Raw genomic sequence first — 25132 nt, forward strand, 5'->3', positions numbered from 1 at the left:
CTTTACTTCTCATGCTGGGCTCTCCAGTCATCCTTTACTTCTCATGCTGAGCTCTCTGGATCATCCTTTACTTCTCACCTTGGGCTCTCTGGGTCATCCTTCTCACCCTGGGCTCTCCAGTCATCCTTTACTTCTCATGCTGGGCTTTCCGGGTCATCCTTTACTTCTCAACCCTGGGCTCTCTGGGTCATCCTTCTCACCCTGGGCTCTCCAGTCATCCTTTACTTCTCAACCTGGGCTCTCTGGGGCATCCTTTACTTCTCACCCTGGGCTCTCCCAGTTATCCCTTACTTCTCACATTGGGGTCTTAACGTGGGGACACAGCAAGGGGATGTTTACAAAAGGTATTTAAAGAAATATTTTTTAAGAAGGAAAAGAAAGCTAGATTCCACAGAAGCATCTGGATTTTGATTCATTTGGCAAACCAGTGTGAGGACATCCACGTGTTTCCCAATTTTGTCTTTTTCAATCTCTCTCAATTCTAGCCCCTTCCCTGGTCAGAGCTTATTTGCAGTCTGTATTTACTGTTCAGCTATTTGTCTGTCATCTTCCCCATTAGACTGTGAGCTCCTGGAGGGCAGGGGCTGTCTCCTGTATTGGTCTGAATCCCCAACACTTGGCTGGTACCAAGGACAAATTCAGTAAGTGCTGGCTGACTGGATGATAGATATCTACCTGCAATGCCCACCCTCCCATCCCCAAGTCCCTGGATAGTAAGAAAAGCATTGACTCATTTTGCACAGGATCTTGCTGAAGTCTTCCCGAAGCGAGGCACCTTTTGTCCACTGCGGCAATCAGGGATGAAGCTCAGGGACAGTCCATTTGGTCACATCAAGGAGCCCTGGGAGGTGGCAGTGGACAGGAGTCTCGGGTCTGCCCACCCCTTCACTTGCTTCTGCAAAGAGGTTCACGGCGGGTCACCATCCCCAGGCAGCAGCTTCTCTGTATTCTGGGTTCATTCATGATAAGGACGTCAATATGTCAGCTACACCAATGTTGTAGCCACTTGGTATTACAGGAATGAATGAAGAAAGCATTTATGAAGTATCTACTGTGTGCCCAGCACTGTGCTACAAAGCACAAGAGCCACAGAATCTTGGAGGTGGAAGGGGCCTTGGTGGTCACATGCTCCAACCCCCTAGACTCTCCTTGACAACACACTGGACAAGTGGCCCCTGGATGTCCAGGGAGGGCAATGAGCTCTGTTTCCATTTGGTCCTCATAGGCCGTGTCCAGGGTGGGCAGGCAGCTGTTCCTTGGCTTCATCCTTGAGTGGATGCCACTGCAGTGGGGCCTACATCCACTCAGCAAGGCAGCAGGATCAGACAAAACTTCCCAGAATGTGGGCTCCCTGGGCTATGCCTGCCTCTGGGAGTCCACAGCTATATGGCTCCCATGGCATGGCAGGACTTGGGTTCCCTTTTGCTTTGCATTAAGGATTACCCAGCAGGGCTCTACATGTGCTGTTGTGTAGACAATGGCCTTCCACAAGGGCACACGTATGGGAAGGGAGCACCCCTGAAACATATGAGGCTGGTGGGAAGAAGCCGTGCATGAACCCTCGCCTTACCATGACCTTGGTCTAACAGAGGAAGTAAAGTCAGAAAGGAAGATTCCCAAGTGGGAATGGATGGACAAGGGAAAAATGGCGCCAGGAGCACGATCGCACCCTAAAATCACCCGTGTACTCTCCACAAGCCGGGACCATCATCCTTGGGACAAGGGTCTAAACCCACCCTAAGGGAAGGACCACATCATCTACCAACCAAGTCTACAGCTCTGAACTTTTGTGGTTAGTGTGGCAAAGAATGTGGCAAGACAGTGAGGCAATGCCAAAAGTTTATTCCAAAGCGCCTGATCATAGCCCACATGTCATCGGCAGTTCTGAAACCGAGACTATGCGAGCCCCAGCAGAGCTGAATTCCACGTCTTGTCCAACAAGCCCCCAACCCAAGGACAATAAATAGGGAAATAAAGGAGATACAAGTCTTCCATACCGCGTGGCTTGCTGTCCCGCACGGCGTGCTCCAGGCTCACCACACAAAGGCTGCTCGCTCGCGTAGCATGCGGACTCCAAAACGCTGCCACTCCCGCTGGTAGACCCACAGCTCCTGCGTGGTGTCCAGACAGGCCAGCACGGCTCCACCCTTCCATGCAATGAGGCGAGGATCCATGTCCTGGTCACACAAGAGACACACTGAGGTGCAGCCAAATCTGAGCTTCTGATCATGCACTGAGCTCTGGGCTGGCCCCCATGAGGGACAAAGAGACCTGGGAGAGGAAAGGCCCTTCTGTCCATTCCCATTCTCAGCCCTCACTGTGGAAGTGGCTTCTACCGTGATGATGAGCCTTAAGCAAAGCCCCGCCAGGCCTTGGGCCACTCTGATGCTCCGGCCAGTGCCCATCCTAGAGCCTCCGCCTTTGGGCCCAGAGCAGAATGCTTTCCTTGGACCCTGAGGCTAGCCGTCCTGGCTATCTGGCTTCTGAGCCCATGAAGAGGGATGCCTTTAAGGCCTGAGGGGCAGAGCCCTCTCCATGGTCAGTGGTCCTGGGATTGAGGGAACGGGAAGCAGTCTACAGGTGCAGGGGCGGCCTCGGGGCCCTTCCTCTCCTGGCTCTTGAGGCCTTACTTCCCAAAGGAGCCCAGAGAGAGATGACCTCTGAGGCTGAATCACAAGGCCCAAGTGGCCCCCACCCTGCTCTGTAAGGACCAGTGACCCTTGTGGTTGTCTAGATTCCAGCTTCTCCTCCACAGAAGGCTGGGGAGTGGGGGAGTCCTGGGGCTAGAGATGGGTAGGTCCCTCCCGGGCCTTCCCTCCACTGTGCCTCCCACTATACCCTTTCCAGGGGGGCTTGTGAGGATCTGGGGAAACTGTACACAGCCTCCGAGGTAGCTAGGCACACTCAGACCCTCTGTTTGACCTGAGAGCCCTGCGAACCTCTTGTCCCACTAACTCACTTGTCCCAGGAGCTTGTTCTGGGCCATCCTGGCCCAAGGAGTCACCTGCTGACCACGAGGGTGCCCAGAAAAGGGAGGGTCCACCCCCACTCTCCAGAAACTCACCATCTGATGGGGAAGATGCCACCAAATGGCTATGGACACATTGGGACTGGATGGGGAGAGGAGGATGCCCACGGGAGGCCTGTGTGGTCCAGACTCCTGTGAGTTAAGGGGCGGTGCCACTCCAGAGCCCCTCAGCTTCTCTGGGCCTCAGTCTCTTGGCAGAGAAATGGAAACATGGGGCGAGTGAGAGCCCGCCATCGCTCCTACCTTCGGCCTTGTGATGACTTCCACGTTTTCGACGACCCTCCGGAAGGATGGGGGCATCTTGTTCAGGATTCGGTGCTGCAGGAACTCCTGGGCCTTGGGGAACATCAGGCCACCCCCCACCACCAGGATGGAGCTGTACATCTTCTTCTTTGTATCATCTGAGGCTGTGGAGACAGGAGTGTCCCCACTCTCTTAGGCTGGGTATCCTGGGGCCGGTCAGCCCAGCCTTGGGCACTTCCTGGCCAAGCCTCTCCCTTCTCCCCTGCCTCAATTTCCTACCCTTCCCCCAAGGTCTGCTGAGGGCTCAGACCCTCTGAAATGCTGCAGGAGGAGTTCCTGTCACTACTATTATATCATAGTCAAAGAGGAGGCCCAGGGGTACCCCAAGAATGACCAACATGGCCCCAGAGGGTGTCCGCCCACCCGGCCCCAGCCCCCAGCCTGGGCCCTCACCACAGCAGTCGATGCTGTGCAGGATGGCCTTGTCCAGGCCCAGCGCTTTGCCCTCAAACTGGGAGACGGCGGTTTTCCTGGACATGAGCGCCGTGGGTGCCTCCTCAGACTCGTTTGCTGCCATCAGGCAGTCGCTTTGGGATGGCCCCAGCTCTACCTCCTGGGGATGGAGCCTCTCCGGTATGTCTGAGGTCTGACTGCGCAGGTCGCTGTCGAAGCCTCCTGGCTTGGCCATGGACTTTCGGTCAGCAGTTGCCTTTGAGGACTTAAGAAAACCAGAAGAGGTGGGTGAGGGGGCAGCAGGACAGCTTGGGGGATAAAGTCAGGCCTGGAGATGGGGGTGGGATCCTGGGTTCCGTTCTGGTCTCAGACCCCTCCCATCAGTGTGACCCTGGACAAGTCACCTAATATCTACCATCCAGCTCTTAGGCCTTGGAACTGGCACCCAGTGCTGATTCTAAGACGGAAGAGGCAGGTGAGCAGCGCCCATTGCTGTTGCCTCCCACTCTTGGAGATGGACCCGTCAAGGGCCTAAGCCTGGCCTCAAAGTTCTGAGGGACTGGGCTGGTTCCTCCTGGGGACCCTGTTCAGTGGGTGCTCAGGACTCTGGGAGCCAAGGCTCCAGGAAGGGCTTCTGGTCCAGCCCGGGATTCTGCTGGAGCTAGGGATGCCCAATCAGGACACTCTCCCTGGGGTCTGAGCATTGACGTGACAGCCTCCAAGGAGCCCTGAATGTGAGGCTTGGAATAGGGAAGGCCTGAGTTCAAATCCTGTTTCAGACACCCCCTTTCTGTAGGATCCTGGGCGAGCCAGTTCACCTCTGTTGGCCTCAGGGACCTCCTCCAAGAAATGGGATCATTGCTGGACCAGCCTTGTAGTGCTTGGCTCAGGGCTTCCCTCCCTCCCTTCTCATTCTGGCAAGAAGAGGTCCAGGTCACACAGCTAGTAAGAGTCTGAGGCTGGATTTGAACTCAGGGCTTCCTGCCTCTGGGTCTGCTGGCACCCTCTGGATGGACCTCCTAGCCTCTCCCCCGCCTCCTGAATCTTCTTTTCTCCACCTTCTTTGGCTGACCCTCCCATGGCACAAGCTGGACACCTATCCCACCCCAGCTGCCTGAGGGTCCTCTAAGGACTGCCCAGTATCCTGGTCTTTGCTCAGTCAAAGGGAGTCCAGCCTTGTGGACAAGGTACATCATGGTCTGTCCTGGGGAGAGGGAGGATAGAGACCTCCTGGGCCCCAGGCGTTGTGCCCCAGGTCTGTTGAGCTACCCCCTACGCTGCAGGGGCCCTGTCTGGGGTCTGCTCAAACCTCCAGATCATCCTCAGGTGAACCCTTGTCCTGGCAGACTCCCTAAGGGGTCTCTACCCCAAGCCCCTACCCAGCCCCTCACTGACCTGCTCCTGCTTGCTCTGCGTGGCCAGCAGGTAATGCTCATCATGGGGGTCCTCAGGGTCTCCCTGTGACCGCTGGGGCAGCGTGGTCATCTTCTGGCCAACAATGCCGAAGGTTGCCGGGTAAAATAGGGCCATGGGGGCCTGAATGAGGAGGAGAGCTGTGTGTGCCTGGGGCCACCCCCACAAGTCATCATAAAACTGAGGAATGCCTGAGAGCACAGGGCATGAGAGGCTCCTGATAGCCAGAGGCTGGGGGAGGCACCAGGGCCAGGCCTAGAGGCAGAAAATCCTGGGCTTGAACCCAAACCCCAATACTTCCTTGCTCCATGACCCTGGCACTGAAGTTTCCCAATCTGTAAAATGGGGATAATCATAGCACCTGCCCCCAGGGATGTTGAGGATCCAAAGAAAGAAAATATCTGTAAAGCACAGCCTCATGCCTGGGCACAGGAGGCGCAAGGTAAATGCCAGCCAGGATGAGGCTGGTCAAGAGGCTGCAGACTTGGGAAGCCCCGAGGGAATGGGGGGGCAGGCACTGTGAACTTTGATATTTTACCTGTGGGGGCTGGATTCCGGGCCCTACTTGTGACCAATCCCCCCTCCCCACCCCCGACTGGCACAGGGTCAGCAACACCCAAGGCGACGAATGAGGAGGAGGAGGCCCAAGGAGATGAAGTAGTTCACCTGGGGCCAGAGCTCGCCATGGGGTTGCTGGCCCCCCAACCCAGGGCTCACCTGGAGCTTCTCATCCCCAAGACGAAACTGGTAAAGCAGGGCTGGGGAGTCTGGGTGTCGAATCTGAAACTCGTGGTCTTGGAGGCCGGAGATGTCCTGAATTCCAGGGGAAAACGTGGAATCAGGAGCTGTGGTGCTGAGGGCAGGAGCCGGGCTCCCCCGCCCCCACTGTGGTGGGTCAGAGCTTGGCCCGGGAGGCCCCTGGGGGCCTCCTTAGGTCAGGCCGGGGCTGTCCTTAGCTGGGCCTACCTGGTCCAGGTGGCAGAAGGTCTCCTTGAGGTGCTGCAGGAGGAGGCAGTCTGTCTTGCTGGCGAGCTGGCAGTCCCGATACGGGAAGCCGGCGCGCTGCATGAGCCAGTAGAAGCACCGGGACACGTCAGAGCCGCCATAGGCCAGACACAGCCTGGAAGTGAGGGAAGAGAGTGGGGCTGAGGGCTGCTCCTCTGGCCAATGCTGTCAGAAGTGGGGATGTGTCCGAAGAAGAGGGGACTGCCTGGAGGAGGCACCTCAGGAGGGCAGCGCGTGCCCTCTGGGGATGCCATCAGGAGGCCGAGCTTGGTGGCCTCCCCCTACCCGCCCACCGTCCCAGGGCCCTCGTGGAGCTCCCTTGGCGCATCCTGGCCCGATCTGCCTTCTCAGATGTGGCGCACTTTACGGGGGTCATTTCTACTGGACTTCTGCAGTGGTACCACACTCCAGACACATGCTTCGTTGCCACCTTCTCGGTCAGCATGCCGTTCCTCTTAGGCCCTCTCAGAGGGGCCCCAGGCAGAGGAAGTGCCTTGGCACGGCCAATCCATGACCTCCTTCAGGCCCCATCAGTCTGGCGGCTGAGCACACACCCTACCAGGTTCTGCCGAGCTAAGGGGGTGTTGGGGGTGTTGGGGCCGGGGCCGGGCCGGTCACAGACTGTTTATCTCTGCTCAGAACCAAGACCCAGAATTTCTGGTCATCACCAAGCTCTGCATGTTCTGCATCCAGGGAAGCTCACAAAGGAGCTGTTGTCTGAACCGTGGCAGGGATGAGCCACCTTGAGGCTCCCATGGACCCCTGAGCCCCCTCCCCAGCCTCACCGAGTGTTCCGATGGGAAACCCCATCTTCCACACAGCACACGCTCGTTTTTTGGTCTCCGACATCCACAATGCAGGCACTGCCCAGGCCGCTCCCAAAAGTGGCACACACAGACTCCTGATGGACCACGATGCCTGCAAAGACCAGCTGCTGCCAGACTCAAACTCGGCACACCATCAGAGGCTACGAGCCGCACCCGAAGCACTTGGCAGGGAATAAGGCCAACTATGACTCCCCCAAAACCCTGGGACTCTCCCCATCCTCTGGGCAGCTGAGCTCCCCTCTCCGACTCAGTGGGGAGCTCCTTGAGAGCAGAATCTGCTTCCCTCTTCTCTCTGGCCCCAGAGCTCAGCCAGGACCAAGTTCTCCCCAACATTCTTTCTTGTTTGTTCCCCCTCCCCACAACATATGTATGATGGGCTGAAAGGACTCTACCTGAGAAGCCCATCTTCATGAGGGTCATATTCACAATCTCTTTCACATGCTGCTTGTTGTAAATGTCTGGGATCAGCAAGATGCACCTGTAATACTAAGAAGAGGAGACAATTCATACCGTGTTCCCATCTGCAGACATTCTCTGGCCCAACTGGCCTCCGAGAGGGGCTCCTCTAACAGGGTCAGGGACATTTCTCTGGGGTCCCACAATGATGAGACAGAAATTACCCCCCCATTTCTCTGCTACCTATCGGTGGTTTAAAGGTGGAAGACCATTTGTGTCTTTCTTTGAATGACATGTATGTGAACATGAGACTCATGGAACAGATGAAGAGGAAAAATTGCTAACAACCCTACTGGGATGCCTCAGGGCTGAGGACACAAAGGAGCCCCGGAAGATAGCTCTGGCAAGGGCGGAGGAAAAGTAGGGTGATGGCTATTTTGTCCAGATGCTTCTTACAAAGGGTCAGAGAGGAAGGCCTCTGCTAGGCCCAAAACACATATAATTGTCAAAGAAAGGAGTTCTTCACTCACCTTTAGGTCTTTCAGGGGGATTTCCAAATATTTTTGTATCACGTGTGACCATATTGCTTCGAGATCTGCCAGGATGGCAGTGAGGGAGCCCCCAGGGCCAGGGTGAATATTGAACTGACCTCGGCGAATAGGCCAGTGAATGTTATAACAATCCAGAGGATTCACATACAAAGCCTGGGGGTAAAAAACAAAGGATGTGAAGGAGCCCGTCTGTTTACTGGGTTTTCCTGGTTTGTACCCCAAAGAACCAGGATTTTTGCTAACGTTGACTGAGCAGAGTCATGCTCAGAGAGCCATCTGAACCACCTGGATAGCCAGGCTGAGTGTTCAGTGACTGAAAACAGGATTAGGGATGGCCAAAAGATAATAAGCCTCAGGCCACTCAGGGATCAGCAGCAGAGCTAGGGGAAGAGTCCTTGACTTCTGTCCCCGCCCCCCTCCCCACTCCAACCATGGGGCTCCCTATCTCCCCTTTGTGCAATGGGAGAACGTCCCTCACCTCTTCTCCCACTAAATATTCAGGGTGATGAGATGTGTTTGTCCACTTATTTCCAGAGCAGTGATCCAAAATTGCTGGCCGCATCTGCTTGTTATAGGATCGAGCCTGAAAGTTTCAGAAAGTTCCTTCAATTTAATCATGAAATGCACACACTCACGGCCATTACTAGCCGGGTTTTTTCTTTACTCTCCCACAGCCCAGGCACCACACCAGACCTGACTAAAGATCTGGATAAGAACCCCCAAGGGCAAGGAAAAGTGGTTTTCTATGCTTCCAAACTTTACTTCCCCTCTCCAGGCTCTCATCACAGATTTGGGAACAAATGCTTCATTAAGTTGAGAGCAGAGGCCAAGCCTGGATGTGGTCAACACAGTAAGTGTCCCTAATGGTTTCTGCATCACATTCTCTGAAAGACTCCAGAAGATGACATAGGGGCTTTCCAGATGGAATCTCTCGGCCTGGCTATGCTGTCACTCCAAAACAGTGATGGCTTCTGTAACTCTAAATCTTGGTTTAAATAGATTAGGTTTCATTCCTTCTGGAGGATGTGCCTTTTCTGCACTCCATAGAGGTTTGAGTCAATGGGGCTCCTTTGGGCTAACTGCCTGAGGGCCGCCCCACCAGTCCATGGATATTTGTGGCCAAAGAAAACCATCTACTGAAGGGGGAGAAGTTGCAACAAAGCCAGTAAAGAGACACTATTGGAAGTCTGCTCATTGCCTGACCAGGCTCAGGCAGGCCCAGCACCAATCCTCACCCACCACTTGGGGGAAGGGGTCTGTCTACCCACTCTGTTACCTATTCCCTGTACCCAAGTTATTGACTCCTCTCAGGGTGCCTAAGAGATTCCTTCAGATGGGATAAGAGTCGGCCCAGCCATAGCTTCCCGGGATCCTGTGGACCATACATTCATTCCCCTCTTCTCTGCCTTATGGGCTCCATTACTGTTCATTTAGGATTTCTAGGCTTTACCTTTTGCCCTAGAGCTGGCCTTCCTGTCCTGTCCTGCCTTCCCTGATGAAAGTATGAGCTCCTGGAGAGCAGGGCCTAACGTTGTCCTAGAGGTTAGCACTATGTTTGGCATACAGTTAATGCCTAATAGTTTCTTTATTCATTCATTCATTTGTTCACTCCTCACTCATGTAGTATCCAGCACCAGTTGTTGGGTAACAAGCTGCAGAGATGAACAAATGCCTCACCTGGTCTGGGGACACTGGGATCCTTCTCGCACCGTTTGACATCTTTTTGGACCATATCGCCTGGTCCACCATTTTCAGGCCATTTTGTCTCTGTTCAGTACTTTCAGGCTTCTGAACAGGAAGAAGGATTAACAAGTATAAAGAACAAAAGAGAAAACCATTCCACGAATGTGTAACTGTCTGGGCATGGAAAAAATCCAGGTGGAGGAAAAGAGATTATGGCATTTCATGACAGTCTTCTTTTTCTAATAATCAAAAATCAGGAATTAATCATTTTTGTGGATTAGTTTATTTATCTATTTATCCATTTGTTAGTCACTGTTTAAGGCCAAGTTTCCTCACTTTGCTCAGGCTGGGCCAGGAGGCTCACTCAGCACATGGGTGCAGTACTGGTGGAGCCCATGGCAGCTAGAACTCCCATGATGCTGAAGCTCAAAGTCCAGTCCTCCCCACAGCAGGATAACCAGCATGTTCCCCCACCCCTGGCTATATCCGCTGAATGGCCATGCTATATCATGAATGAATTCTGAGAGGTTGCTTTTAGAATTCCAATATTGATTTTTTGAAACTAAGCTGAAAGTGACAAATGTTTATTATGCTGTGATCTGGTTTCTGGACGTCTCCTTTAAGAACAAGCAATTCCTTGAGAAATATAAGCTAAGAAACTAAAACCTAAGTTTGCTTTTGTCCTTTAGTGAATAAATCTTGAAATATCTGAAGCAGAAACTAGCAATGGCCAATTAATACAAGACAGTAGCTGCCATCAAACACATCTCTTCTTTCCTATCAGAGATCAGCTATCACTGAATCCAGCATGAACTCTGTTAGTAGCTTTGGTCCTAAGGTCATTTCATATAGTGCTTTCAGTGACCCAAACTTCTCCCTCAAACTATGGCCACCTTTTTAAATAAGAATGTTCAGGTAATGCCATGTGGCTAATGGCCACAGACTGCACACAGTATCCAAAGAAAATAGTGGGGTTCCCCAAAGGGGCAAAGGTGAGCCCAAGCTGCTGCCACATATTACAAGAAACTGTCAAAGCAGCAAAAACTGGGAGAGAGCATGACTAGAACAAAAGAAGGGCTGATCACATAGCAAATGCAGGAATAAATGGACTCCACAAGTCAAGATGTCTAGAAATTCCCCTCTCCAGCCCTGGTCACCGAATAGCCCTTTTCTAAGGAATCTCCAAGAGGAAACAGACCAGAGACACACAGGACAAGCTGCAATCTGCAACAGCAGGGGCCTACCCACCACAATGGGACAGAAGACTTATAGGAGTGAGTATCAAGGCAAGGAAGATCCCTAGATTTAACATAAAACTACTTGTCAACAACAGCCTAATCACAACCACATCATGGCAGAAGAGATGCTGGAAGAATTTGTATGAACTGATTCAGTGGTGAAATGGATAAAGCAGGAGGAGCCACCCATATGAAGCAAAAGACACTCCCCACTCCTGAAGGAGGTGGAATGGATTCAAGGAGCCTACCAAGACAGGTTTTGGGCACAGTCCTTGGGGAATTTGTTTTGCATAACCAGGCTTCTTCCTTATGAGAGCTTTGTTTTTAGTTTCTTTAAATCAGAAGTGATGGGAAAATAAATACTTAATTGAAAAAATTCCACTAAATTAAATTGAAAAAAAAAACCACATTTAACTTAGATGATAATGATCTCATAACTATGGGGGAAAAAACCTAAGTTATTTTTATTAAACATTTTATGCCTGCAAAGCATTTCTTGGAACTTTTGCTTAAGATCACAGGTGAATTTGGCAGACATCTATGATCAGGACCAAGGAAGACTTACGTTGAGCCCCTCCCTGAGCAGCCAGCTGTCTTTGTACATGGGCTGGCCTTGCTGCTTGTGTCTCCGGGCAATGACGTGAGGGACACTGACCGGGAGGGTATCTGTAGCTCGCCCCATCCTCAGGGTGGTGGAGCCCGGGTGGATCACAACGATGAAGTTGCTTTGTATTTGCTGCAATCCAAAATAGGAAGAGCCATCAGAGGAAATACGAGTGGTGCCCATGTGGATGGGAATTAACTAGGGAGAGAGCCAATGCTTTGTCCCATATGACATCTGGATGAGGAACCTCAGCTATATTGACTGACTTCTTTTTCAGTCCTCCTTTCCTCACCCATCTACAATCACTAAGCTCACTGGGATGGTGTTGGTGCTATTGCCTCTAATGAGCATTTCAAACCTGAGTTCAAATCCTGCTCCTGACCCTGTATTGAATGGCTTCACTACGTAGTGAGCTTGTACTTAACAAGGCCAGCAAAAGGCCGACATACATGCAAGGCTGGGACACAAAGTCAAAAGGACAGCTGTGCCTGCCCTCAGGGAGCTTAGGTTGAACTGGTGGAAAAATTACAGAAAGCACTTCCCCAAAAAAGGGCAGCCTTGACCCAAAAGGAAGAGAGGTCCTGGAGCCAGGGTAGCAGGGCCCTTTACCCAGAGGAGGGATGAACCCCCAGCACCCAGAACAGCTCCAGAACAGCCTGATTGACTAAAGGAGTCTTGGAGTAGGAGCATATTCCAGACAGTTGCACCTTGGGACACAGGCTCGGTGGTAGGCCATAGAAAGTAATGAGGTGTGATAGAAAGCCAGAAATCCAGAGTGGGTAGAAAGGGGGGATAATTAGGCTTAATTAGCCTGTAAATTATTGACCTGTCTGTCCTCCCTCGCCCCCCCCCCCCCCAGGTCTGTTCATCTCAGGAAAGTGTTCTCTGCACACAGTAGGGCCCATTCTCTGTTCCTTGTCCCCAGCACACAGTAGGGTCCCATTCTCCACCCCCCCCCCTTGCCCCAGCACCTAGTAGTCGTCTATTCTCTCTCCTCAGAACACAGCAGGGGTCTTCCAATTCCACGCCCCACTCCCGTAACACAGTAGGGGTCCTATTCCCACTTCCCCTCCCAGCACACAGTAGGGGCTCAGAAACGCGCGCCCCTCGAGGGTCCCCAGGGCAGGGGTCGACTGAGGCCCCGTATTCGTCCAGGCCGGCTGCCTCAGTCTCCCCCGTTGCATACGTCTGGATCTCAGGGCCTCCAGGCTCGTTCCAGGGCGGCTGCCTCACCTCCTGCAGGGACTCGGGCACGAGCGCGGGCACGATGGGCCGCTTCACGCCGCGCTGCTCCTTCTCCTTCTCGCCACTCTTCTCCTTCCCATTCTCCGGGTCTCCCTTTTCCGCCTGGGTCATGGTCACGGCAGTCCCTGGGCACTCCCGGTCCGTCAGGAAAGAACGGAACAGGGCAGGGCAGGCGAGAGCGAGGCGGGCCCACTGCACAAGCGCAGTCACAGACGTAGCCGCAGGCGCAGGTGCAGAAGTGCCTCGAGTTCCCGCGAAGGCTCCCACTTGCCAGGAGCCAAGATGGCCGCCTCTAGGGTAGCGCGCGGATGAGCATTGTGGGAATGTGGTGGGCGTTCAGGGAGCATTCCCGAGGGCGATATTTCAGCCGGAGTGGGGCGTGTCCGACCTTTGAGAGGTAGCTCTTAGAGGGCCGGGACCGAATCTCCAGCGTCCGGACGTCCTCTGCTCGTAGGAGGCGGCTGAGAAACGCTGGCTTCAGATTAGTACCCGCCCCCCGGGGAGCAGGCTCCTGGAGCGCAAGGATCTCGTTTCCTCCGCTCCGCTCTTCCCGGCGATGGGGTCAGGAGGCGCCGCCATTAAGCGCCTGGGACTTTGTGTTCTGCATTGTGCCAGGGAAGCGCCGGGACACAAGCCCAGGGTTGGAGGCCCAGATCGGGGGAGAAGGACACAGGAGGGGCCCAATAACTGCAGGCTCCCGGAGTGCAGGAGTTCACGCCTGGCACACAGCAGACACCTAATAAATGTTTGCGGAAGGGGAAGTCTGCATCCTCAGCCACGCCCCAGTCCTCTTTGTCTCCAGCTCTCCCTACCTCCTGCTCCTTACCTGACTGTCACCGCCCCCCGAGCTCCCTCGGTTTTCTCCTCCAAAGCAGCAGCGGGGCGTTGCCCCTGATCTCTGAATGGCCGATCCCAGGGACTTTGCTCAGTCTCCATCCTTCCTATCCGCTGAGCCCCCTTGCCTCTCCTCCTGCCCGTTCTCCTCCCCTCTTTGGCTTTAGTAGCGTTGCTCTTCTCTGATTCACCTGCCCGGCTGACCACTCCTTCCTTCTTAGTCTCCTTTGCTGGCTCTGCTCAGGAAGTGTCAGCCGCATCTCCCCTAACTGCGTGCGCACCTGGGCCCTGGGTCTCTCCTCTCCTCCTCCAGCTGTTCATCATCGGCCCTTATCCTAGACCTCCCTCCTCCAGCAGTTGTTCGGCCTCACCACTTCTACCTTCCCATCTCTTCTCCTGGAAAGCGGGGCTCTTTCCCGTGCTGGAATGGCCTCCCTCCTCACGGGAGCTGCTGGGACAAAACCTTCATCCTCCTCTTGTGCAGGCTTTTCGGCTTGCTCCCCCAATTATTGTGTCCAGTGTGTCAGGTATTTGTACGTGTTTCCTTAATGCTGTATACGCCTCCCCGTGCAGAGTGGAGGCCCCTGGCAAGGACGGATTGCCTCCTTCTATGTGGCCCCGGGGCCCAGAACACAGGAGGAGGCATATAATGCTGCTTAGTTGATTGGCAGGTGACTACCTCAATGCACCCTCTTTGTTTACCCATCAGGGAAAGGATCATCTATTGGATCTCCTCCTCTTTGATGGAATTGAATTCTGAGAAATGTCCAGTCCAAGTGCCCACCACACATGGATGCTAGGGTGGGATTGCAGACCTAAGAAACGATTCCTGACCCCTTGCTAAGGGGATAAAACACTATGTGCACTTATCAGTTGAGGAGAAAGCACTATATACTTACAGAACTTGGGGAGAATGGAACTGCTGCCATCTCTAGGAAGGTCGTCTAAGAGCAGAACTCTGGGTAAAGCCGGGGAATCTCAGAATGGGGGGAGGGGGGTGCTGGAGACAAGGTGGCCTTCGATGGTAGCCAGTGCAAAATGAGTCTATATGCCCATTTGATTCTTTCTCTTCCACTCTCCAAGAGGGATTCCAAGTTAAAAGCAGAGAGGGATGGGTGATGTGAGAAATGTCCTAATGTGCAGGTGGAGAGAGGGAGGGGAGCAGCCTGACTCCACATCCCTCTGGCGTTCTAGTAACAAATTCTGTGCTGGGGCAATAGTGTGCACATCCACGGAGAGGATTCTGAGTACCTCTGAGTACCGTGCCCTCCCCACCCCGGCAAAGCATCCCATAGGTTTGCCACCACAGGTATAGGGAATTCCCAAATTAAAAAAACAAAACTTCCTTTAATGAATGTAGGTCAGCATCTTCTCTGCAACTTAGAATTGGAAGTTGTTCCGAGCAGAGGCTCTGCCTGGTCTAGTCTGAGATAAAAGCAGTGTTTAGTGTTAGAGGTTGGGGGGAGGGAGGAGGAGGAGGAGGAAGAGATGATGATGATTAACCAACAGGTCCAAAGGCAGCTGAGGTGGGAGATGTGTCCTGTGGAAGGGAACGGAGCCTGGAGTTGTAAACATGCAATCTACCAAGGAAAGTTTGCCCCAGGAAGATTCTGTGGATCCTATAGGAAATGGGGAATTACTGAAGTTTCCACAGCAGGTGAGTGGGCAGGCCTGTGGCTATAAACAGATTGCTTTGACCACTCTATTAAGGCTGGAATGGGGACAGAGGGGAAGTCTGGAAGTAGGGAGTCTAATTAGGAGATGGGCTCAATCTTTTTTGCCATGGAGCCCTTCTCAGAAGGATGTTCTCAAACACAACAAAGGAAACCACTTATAAATGTCAAAATTATTTTTGAAAAATCAGAACAAGTTTATAGACCTGAGGTTAGGAATGCCTGAATCAGATTATAATTATCCAGGAAGAGGTGAAGAGGAAGCACCGGAGCTGGAAGAGTAGAGACTTGTTTTAAGTGGCCAGAAGGTCTGGATGAAACAGATGGAAGCCTTGAATGGACAGACCCAGTGAAGCCCAGGTGGGCTGCAGGGTCATTTCAGGGGGTGTCTGTATGTCTCTCCCACGGGTCATTGCAACCAGACGCCTTGGTTTTTTTTTTTCAATGTATGTGGCATGTGGCTCTTTTTATTTAGATGTACTTTTTGGTGCAAAATCACTTTAATAGTCACCCACCCAAGCAATTAAAAAAACAACTTTAAATTGCTTTTCCCATTAGATTTTCAAGCACATCAAAATTAGATTTCAATTTGTTTTCAAAAATAAAAAATATAATCTTGCCCACAAATAAATGCTTCATTATTCAAAATAGAAAGATTGCATTTGGCCCCATGTTCTGTTAGGCCCCAACAGGATCTCTTAGGAAAACATCATTTTCCCAAGGTACAAGACTCCTTGGTATCTGGGTGATCCGTGCTTTGACACACAAACACAGATGTATTTAAGGTACTCACTAGGCCATGTTCCTTATAAAAAGATGGGAGGCTTATATATGTAACATGTTTGAGGATCATAAAGATGCAGGAGGCATGCATATTTCATGTGAAGAGGATTGAAGCAAGCACAATGATTTCTTTAAAAATGAAAGCAAAGTAGATAAAGGAATATTACTTACAAAAACAAAAAGTGCCATGGGATTTATTTATAAACTAAAGCAAATAATGGAACATATTTAAGAAAATGAAAAATGACCATCCACAGCCCAATTAAAAGTCTTTCCTGAACTTAAAAAAAAAAAAAGTATTTGTAGTGATGGTTTCCCCGTTAACTTCCAGGTACTGATATATTATTAAACAATGTTGAATAAAGGCAATGTTTAACAAGCTGAAAATATTTACTTATTAGAACTACATTAGGATTCTCATGAACTATACAAAATGAGAGCTAATGAACATGTGCATTTATACAATTGCAATCAGTTACACTGGATCCTGTAAGATGGGAGTTCCCAGCACAACATCATTAATCTGTGTAGACAGAGCAATTCTTTCAGACACAAATCCCTAAGTTCCTCCAAGGTCAATACTTGGCATTTCTTTTTCTTTGTGGAACGAAGGGTGTGTCTCCTTGCCTGCTTCTCAGAGCAGGCGTTTACCTAGTAGAGAAAAGGAAAATGGTTAGCAGGAGCATTGAAAATATTTCATACCCAAGCATGTAGCCATATGACTAAGATATGAGGCAGTAAAGCTAGCATATTAACTAAATTAATAGAAGTATTTATGCATATTGTCAATATTTTAAATAAAAATTGAACAGTTTGATGAAAGTGAGTACTGTTCCAAATGTGGTTTTCTATCAGGAATAAGATTAGGAATTGTTTTAGAATCAAAAATGCTTTCAAAATAATGAGAGATTCAATTACCTTCCTCATCCACCAGCCATTGGAGGAGGGCTAGGGCCCTTCATGTGATTTATACGGCCCATTCTGCGGCGAGGATTTCCTGGAGGCCTGTTTGGGAGGGGGGGAAATCATACCAAGTAGATATATGTGCCCTTGACCTCTGAGAAGCAGTTTTCCCCAAGAAGTTCTGAGGAAACTTCTCAGCTCTCCAAAGGATCCCTTTTCTGGCTTCCATGTATAGAATACCAGTCCCACAGCATAGCGAAACTTTTAAGGACTCCCACAAGTGAACTAAGTCCCTTACTGGCCAACCAACATATCTTATGACTTTGGAAGAACAAGCCAGAGTCAAAGAAATGAGACATGCTAGGATTTATAACTGGAGTGCAATGTATTCAAGCAGAAAAATAAAGAGTTTAAAGTTAGTCTCCAAGTTTATCTACACTTAAACTTTAAAACGGTTAGTGGCTAGGTGGCAGAGTAGGTAGGAAGACTCAATTCATGAGTTCAAATCTGGCTTGAGACACTTCCTAGCTGTGTGACTCTGAGCAAGTCACTTTACCTTGCTTGCCTCCGTTTCATCATCTCTAAAATGAGTAGAAGAAATGGCAAACTATTCCAGCATCTCTGCCAGGAAAACCCCAAATGGGGTCATGAAGAGACATACATTTAGAGCTGAAAAGGCCCTTGGAGGCTGGCCATCTTCTCCTTGTCCCTCATCTTACAAATGGGGAAACTGAGGTCCCCAGGTCATTAAGATCTTTGCAGAGGTGGGGTTTGAACCAGAAGCTTAGCAACAACATGCTATATATATCATTTCTCCTTCTAGAGAGAATTCCCAAAAAGCAATGTACCCTCTTCCATCATCGTATCGGGAATCAGATGAGCTGACGCAGCCTCTTCTTTTCACATCTTGTTGAAGAAGACTTTTGAAACTGAAAAAGGAGAGGAAATGGAGGAAATGAGAAAGGCAGAAAATAGGTGTGAAAGTAGGTTCCAGTTTCAACCAGACTTTGTAATGGATCTTAAATGGAAGAAAAGTATAGCCTGTTAATGCTTGTTAGGCATGAACTCATTAACCAAAATGAATGTGCAGAGCAGACAGTCAAAGCTAAGCAGGACTAAGCTCTGGGGCATATGAAGATGCATTGCTTTGACAGCTGCTTGAAGCAAACACCCAGATTTCTATGCATTCCCACTTGGCCTTGGCACAGTCACACCCCACACATACCTTCTTCAGATAGGACTCAATTATTCTGTGTTGTTCCTGTACAAATCAAAATGCGCTACATATGCAAACCAAAATGAGCTCTTTGGAGGGAAACAAACTCCTCCTAGATTACATGGTCTTGAGAACCAGGCTTTTTCCATTTTCCTTAAAAAAAACAATAACAAATCTCCCCCAGGTCTAGCACATTTGCATGGAAGAAATGCTGGTTGAATCAGCAGGTGTTGGTATTGGGTAAAATGAGCCCAGATGACCACAGTGCTCACTGCTGTCAATAATCTCTATCAGGAATCTACCATTCATGGATTGGACCATGTTCAACACATGGGTTTGCAGCTCAGTGGTTTAGAGCTGATTTTACCATTCATAATATGGCAGCAATGAAATACAATCAGATCAAAAATTACTAAGAAAAGAAAAATGGAGTTTTTGAGAGATCTCATTGCAAAAACATCACTGCATCTTTCCACTCTTGGAGATAATGCTGCCATTCAAACTCTCCCTGACACCAGTTCTCTGGCCATGGACCCATCCACTTAACTTCTCAGGTCATCTCAGGGGCACATCGGGGAAGAAGGACCACCAGAGTGACAGAACCTCAGGCCTCAACGTTTAAACTCATCATGGAGAGGGATGACCATTGCTAGCCACAAGAGAGATAGCTCAAGGTCCACACAGGAAGGCCCCTGGTGTGGAGATTTATAGAAGGATGTAGGTGAGAAGTTGTGGATGGGATGGGCTAAGATCTGAACCTCTGGAAGAATGACAAAGTCACAGATTTAACATATAAAGGAAGTTTAATAGACATTTGTAGTGATACTCACAACATGATCACAAAGTCAGCAATTCCCCAAAAGAGATCTGTTATAAACGATAAACTCCATAGTGACCGATTCCGGCTATCCAAAACTTGACCTACAATTAATGAAAGAAAAAACAGAAGCTAAAAACAGCAACATTGTAATCGAGAAATGTCATTTATAATAGGTATTGTTTAAAATGTTAAAGTAAATCCTTCATTAGTCACCGACTCCTAATGGATTCAGGTTTTTTAAGCATATATGCTACCTAGAAGACTCCCAAATACAGGGAGTCCTGAAAAGCAAAACCCTGTGTTTGGGGGAATGATGACTTCTATAACTAGACTGTGTGGACTGAGATCTCCATCTCTCTTTCCACCCTGCTCCCCCCAAGATTGCTGCTCTAGTTTTCCAAGCCCTGGCCATCCTGGGAGCTTTTAAGAATTTGTTCCCCTGCCTATGTGGAAGTGTCAGTAGGAGCAGGCAAAAAATTTCTGTACTCTCTCAGAGCTTTTCTTTTTAAACCCTTACCTTCCATCGTAGAATTGATACTGTGTGCTGGTTCTAAGGCAGAAGAGCAGTAAGGACTGGGCAATTGGGGTTCAGTGATTTGCCCAGAGTTACACAACAAGGAAGTATTTGAGGTCAGATTTGAACCCAAGACTTCCCATTTCTAGGCCTGGATCTCTATCCAAGTTGCCCCCTCTTATAAGCTTTGAAAATGGTACCCTGTGTGTTGATTATTGCTGATGAGAAATTTTAGGACTTCATTTCAAAACAAAATAAAGACCTTTGTGCACTAGAAATTGGAATTTTCATACACAAAAACCACGTTTATACAAGCTATATTCGAACAAGTGACCGTTGTTGAATTTCTCCTGTTGTTGGGTCCTGGAGGGTTGGCACAACTTCCCCCATTGCTAGTATACCAGCTCTCCCTCCTAGGATGACCTTGCTTTTGTTCTGAGGCTTCCCCCCCCCCCCCCCCCCCACCTCTTCAATGGACACTCAGTCTAGGCTGGCACTTGGGGCATTTTTACCATATGTACAAACTCTAAGACACCTTGTGTTTGACCAGGTTTGGGGCCATTACCACTCTGCTAAGTAAGGGTCCTCCAGCCAAGTTTAAAGGGACAGTGGGGCTGCCAAGCATTGCTGGACAAAGCCTCAGAGGCTGGGCTACATAGGCTTATTTTATCATGCCTGGTGGGTTGAGCCCAACTCTATAGGGGGGAAAAAAGGCCTTTAGATGGAATCAATGACTTCCATTCCTTGCTTTTGAGAAATTAAGAGCTGAGCCAAGTTTTTCAAAGGCAAATACAACTGACAAAACAGTAAAATCTGAAGCCCTGGCAAGTATTAAATCCTGAAAATGGGAGAAGAGACTTAACTCTCTGGAGTCCCAAACCTTTAAGTATTAGAGAAGGAACAAAGAGAGAGACCTGGGGTTGAAAACAAATGAACAAAAAATGCCTAGTCTATGGGAAGGAAGGAAAAGCTTACTACTTCTTAATATAGTTAGATGGCAATTGGGGCACCATAGGAAAATAACTTTTCCAACATGGAGTTGGGGGGCAGGTAGGAAAGAGATACTCTAAATCTCATTCTTATCTCATCTGGGCTAAGAAAGGTTCAAAGTTTGTTATCCTGGTAGAAATTCAATAAAGTAAGAAAGGGACAAAGCTGGGACATGGGTTTGGGGGTAGGGGTGGGGTCCAAGCTGACACAAACTAGCTAAGGAAAGGCTAATAACAAAGAAAAAAATGGTCCAACCCTCTGATCTGTGTCCAGCCTAGAAGAAGAAGGGAGAGAGGGCAGACTGGGATCCATGGGGTTGATCTAAGCAAAATAAACTAGATACCTACGGCTGAGTTTGTTCTTTTTTTTCTTTTCTTTTTTCTTCTGAAGTGGGGGAAAAAAAGAGAAGAAGTATTATAACAGATTTGATAATGGGAAAAATCAATTTAACAATCCTAATTGGGAAAGGAGAATGGGACAAACTAACTTTAAAACTACAGTCATTTACATTGAACCTGAGAGTGGAACCCAGTCCAAACAATTGATTATTTTACAAAGACAAAAAAAGCCTCACAAAGACTCAACAATGATAGGGTAGAGAAAAATGTATTATCCCTCAGCAGATTCCAAAAAAGAAGGAAGAGCCAGAGTATTTTAGAAAGGTAGTGGGGTAAAACAGACTTGGTTTAAGAAAGCTGAGAGTTTATGCCAATAAGGATTAAGAAAATGGGGAATTTGGTCTGGAAGAGAAGATGAGTAAGAGGATGCTTAACCTCCCCTTAAGTATATGATGGGTTGGCTATCCTGTGGAAAGGGGGGGTGGTGGTGGGAGGGTTCAGCCTCTTTTTGGCTTGGCTCCAGAGGGTAGAGGAGCAACAAGGGGAGTCAGGGGGACAAAAAGAAGCAATTTTAAGTTGTTTTGTGTCCTCCCAACAAGTGTTGTGCTGAAATGCAGGGGGTACCTGTGAGAGTGGTGGGCTCCTCCTCCTAGGGGCTCCTTCCAGAAGAGACCAGATGACCCCATGCTGAGTCCACTAATGAGGATTCTTCTTAGAGTGTGTTAGACTCAGTGGCCACTTAGGGGTCTTTCCATTCTAGAATTCTGTGGGCCCTAACTGCTGACACTCATGACAAGTGGCCAAGAATGGAGGGAGGAATCTGGACTCCAAATTGCCAATCCCTGGCCAGCTGGGGAGGCTGGCCTCATTAGCACAACTCTGAAAATGAGTCAAAGCTCTAGCATGACTCATCTGTGGCTTCTACTTGCTTACTGATCATTCTTCCATCCCTGGAACAACCATGAAACAATCATGACTTCCCAATTGCCAAATCCAATGACTGTCCACCGTGCCTGTGTCTACATTTAAAGCACCTTCCTCGGGGAATACCTCCTCACTCAACTGGTACCTCAGCCCCTCCTTTGGTCTCCCAGAGAGCCTTCCTTTCCTTTCCCCTCAATCAATCAGCATTCCTCAAAGGTAGGGGTGGATCCTCTCCCTCTAAGGTCTTCGGCTTGGGCTGATTGAATTCACTTCCAAAGCAGTGTAGCAGGCTTGTAACCCGCAAGTGAGTGAGCACTAAATCTAACACTTTCAGCCAGAAAGCTATAAGGCTTCGGGCCACATTTCTAACTAATGAATTGCATTAAACTTCAAAAAAGACATCCCAAACCCAATTCAGCACCAGCTCCTCAACAGGCTCCTCCTCCAGATTGGAGATGGGAGGACCAGCAGTGTGACCCTGGACATGTCACCGAACCCAAGACCTCACAGTTCTTCTGCCTTGGAACAGATACTCAGTATTGATTCTAAGGCGGAGGTTCCGGCTTGACACTATGATGAGATGGAGAGTTCCTTCCCTCATTCCTCAACTAAGCCAAAGCCCAACTGGCTGGAAGTCTTGGTCCTCGGGGTCTCTCTTCTTCCCAGAGCCCCAGACCTGTCGATTCTGCCCTCTGAGCCTGACCTTCCTCGGTCCTCCCCGCCCATGCCCATTAGATCTGGGAGAGCCTGGCCGCAGTAGCGCCCACAGGCTCGGCTCCTGCGGCCCCGTCGGACTCTTCTACAGTCTTCCTGGTGCTCACACTGGGGTCCCCAGGAGAGGCCCGGGAGTGCCAAAAGGCCGGCCCTAGTTCCCTTTTTTCATCGCTTTCGGGTGTCCCTAGCCGGACGGGTCCCGGGGCCGGAAGCGCAGGCTGACCCCCGTGAGGCACCTCCGAAGCGCGCTCCAGTCCTTCGCTCCGGCCAAGGCTTTGGGTTCCGGTCAGTCCCTCCGGGTGTGTGGACACAATAGGCTGGAGAGCGGGGCTGCCGTCACCGCAGGGAATCTCCCTGCTCTGGGGCTGCAGCTCAGGATCAGCGCCCCAGCCCGGCTGCGCTCTATCCTTCCCTCGGTCCCGGCTCGGCCTGCGCTATCACCGCCGGAGCCCCCGGGGGACCGAGGCCGATCCCCTCCCTCGCCTGCTCCCCGTCGAGGAGCCTTCCCAATCCTCCGGCGGCTCCCCGCGGAGCACGAAGTGCTGATCCCCAGCTTACCATTCGAGATGTAGACCATGGCGCCACTCCGGCCCTCCGTCCGCGGTCTGGTGTTTTCCTCCCGGCTTCCGTGGCCGCACCGGCGACACGCCTCCTCTACCCCGGCGACGCTAGCGTCACAAGGTGGGGCCTCACGCAAGAGCGATCTGGGCAAAGCCCATTGGCCGCGCGGGCAGGGGTACGGCTGGATCCGAGCGTGCGCTGTTACACATATCACAGCGACAATCCTGGGAAGGACGAGGAGGGACGCATGGTAGCACGTGACAGGAAGTTGCCTCAGCGCGCCACCAAAGGGCCTCTCCTCAGAGGCATTTTGCCTTTGGACCTTGTCCTAGGCGACCCCTAGTTATCTGGGATCTTTCTCGTCTAAACGTAACCATGAGCCCTAGTTGTTTCCTCTAGTGGCATGGAGCTTCCAAAGAGGACAGGCCACCACCAACTTCGGCGTTTCTGCCGGCGCGTGGCCAGATACACCGTAGGCGCCTAATTGGTGCCAGTTGCATCATACCACCTGGAGAGGGTCTTTGCTGAAGAGCCCCTGCCCAGGAGACGTGTCCTTGTCCCCGCTTAGGGGGGAGTCCAAACCTCCGTAGGAGGCAGTCCAGACCTGGGTAGTGGCGCGCGCTGCCCTTTGGGAGCTGACCGTGTTTGCCAACTTCTTCCCATTAGGCATCTTTTCCTCCAGTAGCATGGAAGTTGCCCTGCAAAAAGTGGTGCCATTTTGGCCTTGCAGCTCCAGTTGGCCGAATAGAAGTGGAATAAATGCTGGCCTTTGAATAGGAGGTGACCAACCCCACACAACCAGGTCAAAATGAATTAATCCTGCGCAAGGAATGCGAAAGACTGAGTGTCAACTGGCAGAAATGCTGCCCCATCTGTGGACATTTGGAGGCATGCCCCAAATAATCCAGAATGACCGACCTTGTGAAACTGGAAAAAACCCATTTCTTTAATTAAGGAGAGTAGCTACACATAATCCCTCAATGACCTCACTGGAACTGCCCACTACACATCCAGGCAGAGCCTTGAGACTTGCTGCTCGGGGCTGGCCCCTGGGAATTTGCCCGCCATGCTAGATTGACAGCTCCGAAGAATAAAAGAAATTGGGAAGCTTATATACTTTGGGGAAACAGAGGGACCGGGAAATCTGATTGACATTACAATGGCTACCAGGAAATGGTAGGGTTCAAACCAGCTAGGGAAAGGAATCATAGCTGGAGGCTAGGGTGTAAGGGGATGGACTACTTACAATGGACACTGAAAGGATGGTCCCTGTGCTGGGGTTGGTCTTCTTGGGAAAGATCTCTGATATAATGGGAGAGACTACCTAAGGCAAAGGTACCAGACAAAAGGCAAACTCGGGATCTCCATTTTTCAAGCTAACTATTTGGGGGGCCCAGGGGAGGAGTGTAAACCTCAAAATTTCTTAGACTTATAAATGTTGGAAATTTCACCATTGGGAAATTTCATACTTGAAAAATTCCCTATTGATAGTGGGTCTTGGCTATTGGAATGTGAACCCCATTGGCATGGGAGGTTCCTCTTCCTCCCTTCTTAAGATTACTTTAGGACAGAAACCTTTTGCTGAACAATGGAAAGGACTTTGACCTATGCTTAAGCATAGAACAGGAATTTCTTTGAGTCATGATTGATTTTAGAATTGATACAATGGAGATACTTGGAATCAATCTCCACCCTACTCAGTCCTAACAGGATTGAGTAAGGGCTACAGCATAGATCAAAATTTAATTATTCCAATCTCTACCCTACTCAGGTTAACAGGATTTAGAAAGGGCAGTAGCAAAGGATCAAAGATTTAATTATTTGAAAATATGACCTTCAACAGACATGTGCAAAGCCAGAGACCTCTGGGCGGTCCTGGGTTAAGCTAGAGCCTCCATTGGCACAGGGAAATTGATGGACAGGTGATTGGTAGATGTGAGGACTGAGAGGAGGGAACTTGGATGGTTTCCTTAAGGATAGGGGGGTCTGAAGACTGGAGGTGGGTGAGGAGTTGGTCGGAGTGGTTGCGGTGTGCTCGGAGAAGCTTGCGCTGAAGGAAGCTGAAGGTAGCTGAAGGTGGGGGCCCCGGAGACTGTTTCTCCATTTTTGGTCACGTGAGTAATAGGGACTGATCTCCTTTCATTGCCCCAGCTATCTAAGGGCTTGGGCCTTTTGG

The 25132-nt window shown here is 50.3% G+C and overlaps 2 protein-coding genes across 4 annotated transcripts in view; both read right to left on the reverse strand.

The window, feature by feature from the left end:
* Positions 1 to 13607, reverse strand: part of ACTR8 (actin related protein 8) — a 44565-nt gene extending 30958 nt beyond the window's left edge. The window contains exons 1-13 of one of the 3 annotated variants that reach the window (XM_056804164.1): positions 12675 to 13587; positions 11403 to 11573; positions 9594 to 9704; positions 8395 to 8499; positions 7896 to 8069; positions 7362 to 7455; positions 6928 to 7060; positions 6104 to 6257; positions 5855 to 5950; positions 5120 to 5260; positions 3725 to 3989; positions 3272 to 3435; positions 1998 to 2177 (exon numbers count right to left, since the gene is read on the reverse strand). In XM_056804164.1, coding sequence (XP_056660142.1) covers positions 2034 to 2177; positions 3272 to 3435; positions 3725 to 3989; positions 5120 to 5260; positions 5855 to 5950; positions 6104 to 6257; positions 6928 to 7060; positions 7362 to 7455; positions 7896 to 8069; positions 8395 to 8499; positions 9594 to 9704; positions 11403 to 11573; positions 12675 to 12797 — 1875 coding nt within the window. In that variant the 5' untranslated portion in view covers positions 12798 to 13587 and the 3' untranslated portion in view covers positions 1998 to 2033. Of the gene's footprint in view, positions 1 to 1821; positions 2178 to 3271; positions 3436 to 3724; positions 3990 to 5119; positions 5261 to 5854; positions 5951 to 6103; positions 6258 to 6927; positions 7061 to 7361; positions 7456 to 7895; positions 8070 to 8394; positions 8500 to 9593; positions 9705 to 11402; positions 11574 to 12674 lie in introns of those variants that run through there. The other 2 variants (XM_016424625.2, XM_001362347.4) reach the window with 2 other exon arrangements.
* Positions 13608 to 16154: 2547 nt separating this feature from the next.
* Positions 16155 to 24024, reverse strand: SELENOK (selenoprotein K). The gene is made up of 6 exons (XM_056806259.1): positions 23978 to 24024; positions 22954 to 23180; positions 18926 to 19016; positions 17728 to 17808; positions 16895 to 16981; positions 16155 to 16627 (listed from the first exon to the last, which is right to left on the reverse strand). The coding sequence occupies exons 1-6, from the start codon at positions 24022 to 24024 to the stop codon at positions 16624 to 16626; spliced, it is 537 nt and encodes a 178-aa protein (XP_056662237.1). The 3' UTR covers positions 16155 to 16623.
* Positions 24025 to 25132: the final 1108 nt, after the last annotated feature.

Source organism: Monodelphis domestica, chromosome 7, assembly GCF_027887165.1.
Source record: "Monodelphis domestica isolate mMonDom1 chromosome 7, mMonDom1.pri, whole genome shotgun sequence".
In the NCBI taxonomy this organism is placed as follows: Eukaryota; Metazoa; Chordata; class Mammalia; order Didelphimorphia; family Didelphidae; genus Monodelphis; species Monodelphis domestica.